The sequence below is a fragment of the Sinohyriopsis cumingii genome, chromosome 14 (genome assembly GCF_028554795.1).
Source record: "Sinohyriopsis cumingii isolate HCF-2022 chromosome 14, ASM2855479v2, whole genome shotgun sequence".
In the NCBI taxonomy this organism is placed as follows: domain Eukaryota; kingdom Metazoa; phylum Mollusca; class Bivalvia; order Unionida; family Unionidae; genus Sinohyriopsis; species Sinohyriopsis cumingii.
This window is the reverse complement of record NC_142974.1, coordinates 3,506,293-3,514,867: the sequence shown is the minus strand read 5'-3', so window position 1 is coordinate 3,514,867 and position 8,575 is coordinate 3,506,293. Positions and strand designations below refer to the sequence as shown.

General features: G+C 33.6%; 1 protein-coding gene across 5 annotated transcripts in view; it reads right to left on the bottom strand.

Moving 5' to 3' along the window:
- Positions 1-244: 244 nt before the first annotated feature.
- LOC149783108 (dual specificity protein kinase CLK2-like) overlaps positions 245-8,575 on the bottom strand; it is an 86,304-nt gene continuing 77,973 nt past the window's right edge. For 3 of the 5 annotated variants that reach the window (XM_089931327.1, XM_089931326.1, XM_089931330.1), the window contains one exon: positions 3,350-3,486. Coding sequence is in view for 2 of the 5 variants with exons in the window: in XM_089931329.1 (XP_089787455.1) it covers positions 3,280-3,486 (207 nt within the window). In the remaining 3 variants the exon portion in view is untranslated. Of the gene's footprint in view, positions 3,487-8,575 lie in introns of all 5 variants that reach the window. The other 2 variants (XM_089931329.1, XM_089931328.1) reach the window with 1 other exon arrangement.

Here is an 8,575-nt window from a genome sequence, read left to right as displayed (position 1 = left end):
GTATCTTTTATTTCTAGTTGCAGTAGCAAGAAGTTAGAAAAAAATGCCCAAAATAAAAAGTCAATCTGATTTACACAATAAACCAGACATCCATTTTTTTTTCTGAAAATGACAGAGATCAGAAGACAAACATGTTCATAAATAGATGCCTAAAGATCACTCAGGAGGTGCAAGTGACAATGACAAAACAAGATGCATTTGTGAAGTAAGAATTTTCTAAAATAATTAAAAAGAAAATACTGAATGGAGGCAGATTTATTTATTGTTTTGCACATAATTTTTACACACAGTGCCAACAGTACCTGAAAAAGTAACATTCTCTCAAAATCACATGCATACACATGAACAGAAAAAAATCTGAACTTGGGCTGTGGTAAAATCCATATCTTCTTTGACTTCAATGATCTAGAAAACTTTGTATCACACAATAAAGTGCATCAGATACATGCAAACCTAATGACAACAGATGGGCCATTACAAGTTGCTTGCTGGTGCTTACATTTAAAGGACTAGAATAATGGCCATGGTGATCAGAGTTAAAAACTGGTGATCAAAATATTTTACATTTGAATCCAAACATGGATCAACCCAAAAACAGTGGTGTGTCCTTAGGCAACACACTTCACTCCAATTACCCTGGAACTCAGCAACACATTTCTGATCAAACCAAACCAACTGAGTACTGTAAGCTACATTTGTAGCCAAAAGAGAATATAAAAAGGAAAATATTGCATGGCTAAAAATAATGTCAGCTCTTTACCAGAAGCTGTGAAGCTTTCAAGAAATGCCATGTCACAGTAATGATATTACCTGCTAAAATGCTTTATTCAGTTAATCAGGTATTAAGAATTATCAGTCACATAAAATCTCAAGGAGTCCTTGTCATTATTTCATTTATAGCATTCTGCAGCAATATATCAGTAAATAATAAACCATGTGGCATTTTATTATCTATATAAAATATCTTCCTTATGCAAACTTCGAAAAAGATATCCTGAGCAAAGCCACGGTTTGTCCTATACAAGACAATAAAGAACACAAAATGTATTTGATAAAAAATAATGCTTACAATAACAACACATTTTTATAATCCAGGGTCTAATCTTGGATGCAAAATTGCAAATTCATGCTTATTTCTAAACAAATTTTTTTAAATCACACTGAAATAGCAACCACTTGCAAGAAACTGCACTTTATATATCCATGCCTGGCTACTATTTATTCCTTAGATCCCGTTTTATATGCCAAATTTTTCTGCCCTTTTCCTCAAATGGAGGGTGGAATTCCCTCCAAATTTTTTAGTTCTAGAATAGACCCTGGTTTTCACAATGTACAGTGTACACATGTCAAGTTTACAAAAACCTATCTTCACTACCAGTAAAGGTATCATTATTCCTTTCACATACCAACACTAAATTTTAATATAATATAATCACATGTACTATTTTAATAGTTTCACACTTCAATTTTCATTATCATATACCAACAATAAACTGTAATGATTTTAATATAATCACATAAACTACTGACATAAATAGTTCCATGCTTTGATTCTATGGCAACATGGAACAGATCTATGACTGACTTTTTATTTTTCAAAATAATACAGAAGGCCACAAGCTATACCCAAAATTTAAGTTTTAATCATTTACATTTTCTTTCCAAGTCATTATTTCAGCATGAACAATTGGTATGATAACTTGTTTCAGACAAAGTATTCCTTTACAAGTCTTTCAAAAATAAATATCATACACAAAATCTGTGATACTGGTGAAAATATTTTTTGATTAATAAAAAGAGAATAAATATTCATGTCAATACTATAAAACCTAACACAGGGGAAAATGAACTTTTTTAAATGAACACTAATATTCAGTCACACACGCATACAAATCAATAATTAGATCTATCACTCGATCCAATACCAGGCAGTTTGTTGATTTCGAATTCTCATGAGAAGTTGGACGGTATGATAATGATGAAAATGAATATGTGGATGTAGCCAAGTGTCAAATAACGTGTCAAGAAAGAACAGCAGACAGTTATCATAAAAGTAGCCAAACTACTCAGTAACAAGCTGCATGCAAAGACCGACTTTGGTAAAATGCAGATGATACTGGCTAATTTGATTTCAGAGAATAGGCCCCTCTAATCCAGCAGATTAAAAGACTTCTTCCCTTTAATCCTTTTAAAAAAAATCTATTGCTGTTTTATTGTAAGCTTGACCAAGCTAAGAAACTTGTAGATTTTAGCTTACCACTTTCAAAGATCCTGCTGTTAATATGACAGTTTACCTATGACTGTTTAAGATAGAATCAATCTATCCAGCAATGTCCCAACAGACAGATCTGGATATAAAATCTTGAAACCTAAATTTCCATTGCAAATGAATCTTCTTCACGACTCAACAATAATTCAAACAAATGAGTGTCTAATGAAGACTACAAAATAAAATAAGCTACAAGGATGATAAATGACAATTAAACAATCCCACAGATAGACAAATCAGCTTTAGATGTAGTTCAGTATCATATATGAAGACCTAAACAAAAACACAATTATTTTTGACAATAGATTTCTAGCAGACTTGCCACAGATGCCCAGGTACCAGATCCAGATTTCCAAAGGAGGCCAAGATAAGAATTATATCTTCCTTGTCCACATTACTTACTAAGAAACTTGTGGCTTCAAGACACATTTAAGTTGGTTTCAAAAGCAAAGAGCATTTTTGTGTGAGCATGTGTGTGCGTGTGTACTTTTACAGTACCCAAATACCTAAATCAGAAAGGACAACCTGAATATATTTTCTATTAGTTTCTTTTCGCTTTTTGAACGTCATATAATGTCACATGTTGTTCAACTGACCTCTAATGTTAATAATACACTAAATATATTAATGGAACATTAATTTACAATCCCATCAATGACAATGCAATACAAATAATGACAAATTAAACATAACGGGCAGTGCCATGTAACAGAATCCCCGCCCCCCCCCTTCATTCATCAAGGTAAAAATTGACACCCTTAAACTGTTTTTAAATAATCATGCAGCTGATTAACTTTTACACGACTGAACATTACAAATGCTTAATTACTCGATTCTCCTCACCAGGCTGAATGTGAAAAAATCCGAGCAATAAACTAGCTTTCTTGCAAGGCAGTAATCTATTCCAAAAAGAAGCCACACATTTCTTTCCAGTCTGCAAGCAAGTCTTGAAAAAGTTAAAACTGGACAATTAAAATTCGAAGTCAAGCTGAAATTTACTGCTGCTGTAGTCATCTGCTGAGACTGTGAGAGCGTTCTCGATCGCTGTCCTTTTTGTCTGTATCCTGTTTTTCTTGTCGTCGTGAAAACTGACTAATGAAGGGGTGCCGTAGAGCTTCCTGGAGATTGATGCGTTCTTTGGGGTCATACTCAAGCATTTTGCTGATGAGATCAAACAGGTCACGGTGGGATTCACTTTCAGGCACTTTTAGATAACGCTGTGAAAGAAACAAGAAACCTTCTAAATCACTATGGTTATACAATTTTCTTGAGCTATGCAACCTCTAGATTTGTACTCTTCTGATGTTATGAATATCAATTTGCTTTGGATGCTTTTAATGTAGACACTTTGCAAATGGCTGTTTCAGGAACAGTTTGCTACTTAAAAGAGATCTATCAATTGATACAAATCCTAGGAAACTGATGAGCTAAAACACACATTTAGGATACAAATCCCAGTAAACTGACGAGCTAAAATACATATTTAGCTTTCTAAGTGGTCACCTGATATTCCACATGCCTACAAGTTCTTTGTAGCTTCTGCCACTTCAATCATTGTACTCATTATCATAAATATGTACCCTGTTTCCATGGTCTTGTACCCTGTTTCCATGGTCTTTCAGTCATGAACAAAGTAAGAAAAAAGATGACTTTCAAAGCACCTCACTCACCCATATGCAATGGTAAAGCATTACTCAATTATTTTATTAATACCAATGTTTAATTATTTTAATACAAATGGTAGTTTCAGTGCACACACACGTTTTAATACCAATGGTATTTATAACGTTTATATATATATATATATATATATATATATATATATATATATATATATATATATATATATATATGACATTTTTTTTAAGGATGAGAAACAATGGAAATTTACAAATTACAATTTACACCCAAAATTTCATCAGAGTTATGCCCTAATGCAACGATACTACAATAACAAAAGTCGTGTTCTACCTACCAAGGAATATTTTATCCATTTATAACACTGAAGACACAATAAAACTAGATGCAATCCAATAAAATCTGGAAACATCTAAAAACGTAACAACATTAAAATTTAAGGACATTAAATGTCAATTACTATTTAGTCATGAAAAAATCAATATATGGATCATTGTTTCATTAGACCCTGTTCTACAATGTATATCAATATGACAGACCCTGTTCCACACTGTATATCAATATGACAGACCCTGTTCCACACTGTTTATCAATATGACAGACCCTGTTCCACACTGTTTATCAATATGACATACCCTGTTCCACACTGTATATCAATGTGACAGACCCTGTTCCACACTGTATATCAATATGACAGACCCTGTTCCACACTGTTTATCAATATGACAGACCCTGTTCCACACTGTTTATCAATATGACAGACCCTGTTCCACACTGTATATCAATGTGACAGACCCTGTTCCACACTGTATATCAATATGACAGACCCTGTTCCACACTGTATATCAATATGACAGACCCTGTTCCACACTGTATATCAATATGACAGACCCTGTTCCACACTGTATATCAATATGACAGACCCTGTTCCACACTGTATATCAATATGACAGACCCTGTTCCACACTGTATATCAATATGACAGACCCTGTTCCACACTGTATATCAATATGACAGACCCTGTTCCACACTGTATATCAATATGACAGACCCTGTTCCACACTGTATATTAATGTGACAGACCCTGTTCCACACTGTATATCAATATGACAGACCCTGTTCCACACTGTTTATCAATATGACAGACCCTGTTCCACACTGTATATTAATGTGACAGACCCTGTTCCACACTGTATATTAATGTGACAGTAATTTAATGTATGTTTTTTGTTGTTGCTCATATTTACTTTTCACTATTCTACTGAGCAAACTGAACACGAACGTAGTATTATTACTAAATACATCGCATACATACACACAACTATGTACTCAATACACTGCATTAACACAACTATGTACTCAATACACTGCATACACACAACTATGTACTCAATACATTGAATAAACACAACTATATTAAATACATTGCATACACAGAACTATGCACTCAATACATTGCATACACGTAACTATGTACTAACTACATTGCATACACACAACTATGTATTAAATTCATTGCATAAACACAACTATGTATTAAATACATAGCATACACACAACTATGTACTCAATACATTGTATGAATATACCTGCAGAATAAACAACAATCAGCAGATCAGTCCCCCATTTTAATCACATCAGTTGAATTTGACACTTGTCTGAAGATGACCAATTTCATGCTAGTGGGCTAAAGGGTACAAGTGTTCTGGGTTAGTATGTTCCAGTTAAACATTTTCTGTATAGATGTGTTCAGGTTATATTCTTGGCAGATTTGTTCAGGGTTAGATGTGTTCAGTTAAACATTTTCTGGATAGACAAGTTCAGGTTAAATGTGTTCCAGGTAGACCTGTTCAGGTTAAATGTGTTCTGGGTAGATCTGCTCAGGTTGATTTAGACATTTTTAGGAGTACATTTCCTTTGTCCTCTAGTTTTTCAAATGAACAATAAATCAGACCAAGACAGATCAATCCAGAGGTTAGAACTTCTTCATGTAAGCAGCTGGCACAAAAAGTTTCCTTTTAATGACAATTTAGCCTTTCCCAGTATGTGCTTTAAAAAAATCAAGGGGCTGCCTCCCTTGATCACAATGATTAAGGTGCTTTAAGTCTTGTACATAATGGTCAGAATCTGGTCAACAGAGGACACTGCAAGATCATGCAGGTCCACAAATGGTAGATTGATTATACTTGTAGTTTTCCATTCTTAGACCACTGTGACAAAGACATTGTTATAACTTGTATATGGAAAAGATCCAATCTAAAAGCTTTGTTTGCAGTCTCAAATGTATTAACACTCGTATCAAATTTGTCAAAATTTCTACAGTTGTCTGTCTTTATAACCATCAATCAAGATAACTGCAACCTAATTACAGCTGTTTTATACATGCAAGAAAATCAAGCACTAGAAATGAAAAGCTTGCCCAATCAACATAATTACCGCAGTAGAAACGAGGAGGGTTTTGTCAAAAATGGATGGAAGCAAATGTCATCTTTCATTGAGAAATATACCTTCTGGCTCAATATTTTTTTCTTCTGTAAATGACAAATTCAATTATACCCATCAAGATATAATTTTTTGCAGGTATGTTTTACCCGATGCACAAGAATGTTATAGCCAAGAACTATTAATGATTCAAGTCCTTTATGTCAGCATAAAACTATCCCAGTGATTAAATATATTGCTAAGAAATGCATGTTGCAGTTTTAAATATATGAATGAGGTAAACTTGTAAACCATTGGCATTAATGAGGTAAACCTGTAAATCATTGGCATGAATGAGGTAAACCTATAAATCATTGGCATGAATGAGATAAACCTGTAAATCATTGACATGAATGCAGTAAACTTGTAAAACCATTGGCATGAATGAGGTAAACCTGTAAAACCATTGGCATGAATGACGTAAACCTGTAAAACCATTGGCATGAATGAGGTAAACCTGTAAAACCATTGGCATGAATGAGGTAAACCTGTAAATCATTGGCATGAGGTAAACTTGTAAATCATTGGCATGAATGAGATAAACCTGTAAATCATTGGCATGAATGAGATAAACTTGTAAAACCATTGGCATGAATGAGGTAAACCTGTAAAACCATTGCCATGAGTGAGGTAAACCTGTAAAACCAGTGGCATGAGGTAAACTTGTAAACCATTGGCGTGAATGAGGTAAACCTGTAAACCACTGACATAAATGAGGTAAACCTGTAAAACCATTGGCATGAATGAGGTAAACCTGTAAAGCCAGTGACATGAATGTGGTAAACCTGTAAACCACTGACATGAATGCGGTAAACCTGTAAACTAAATACATAATTGGTGTTTTAGGTATATGAATGAGGTAAACCTGTAAACCATTGCCATGAATGCAGTAAACCTATAAACCTAAGACATAATTGCCATTGTAAGTATATAAGGTAAACCTGTGAACACAATACATAACTGATGTTTTAAGTATATGAATGAGGTAAACCTGTGAACCAATGACATGTGGCATGCTTAATGATTTACTAAAATGTACGGCACAAACTTGAGCTGCATCCTTTTCATCATTTAAGTTTTAGAAAGTGACACCGCAAAATTTTAAGTAAAAGTTAAATTTTACCAAACACTAACCAACTAGCCAGAGAGAGAAAGACAGAGTGAGAATGAGAGATGGAAAGACACAAACAACTTTCAAGAAATGCTAATGCAAAATAATGCTACTATTTTGTGAATACATAGCTACAATTTATATCCATTTTGTGCATCCATAGTGACGATTTATATCCATTTTGTACATGCATAACCACAGGTATCAATTTCATGCATGAAAAGACCTAACTCTTCTGTTATGGGGTTGCTGTTTAAATCGGAGTCTGAGTACAAGCAAATGTAAGACAATCAAGTATTCATCTTTGCAAGTATTTACTAGTGGAATTTCAATAAATAAATATCCTTGACAAAATTAAATTTAGTTAGAAAAATATTACAGGGAGAACATTGCAGAACCTTTTCACATATTTAATGTGTAATTTCAAAGATGAAAAAAAATCCCACCACTAATTCTTGCTATAAAACCTTGGTTTGGGTCATACTTCTATGTACATCTAGCATTATATAAATAATTGATGGAAAGGGAAATTACTCTTACAGTATTTCTTCAGTTACTTGAATGCAAGAACCAGACCCTCTGGTTTTCTGGAATTCCACCTGCATCAAGGAAATTATGATGTCTAATAACAGTAAATTTCCACTAATATGAACTTTTATTCAGGTTAAAAAGAATCAGACCAAAAACAAATAGGTTAAAAATTTGGGAAGAAAGTTATACCATCTAACTGCCATCTACAATGAAAGAAATTAAGATAAATATAATTGTGGTAAATGTGGTTTCTATGCATCATCTGCTCGTATTACGTTTATTACAATGTTTGAAACAAATGTGTTCAGTCTTTTGGGGTGTTTTGTTTAAAACTGTTATAAATGAAATCAACATCACCATACTATTAATATTATATCCTCTTAACCTACCTGCTTATACATATTTTATTTAGGTTGATGGGATGGCCTACCAGGTCATCAACTAGGGAAACCTATCAACTGACTGGTAAGTTGGAACACCTATGTCTAAGGGTTGTACAATTTGTATCAACTGACTTGTAAGTTGGAACACCTATGTCTAAGAGT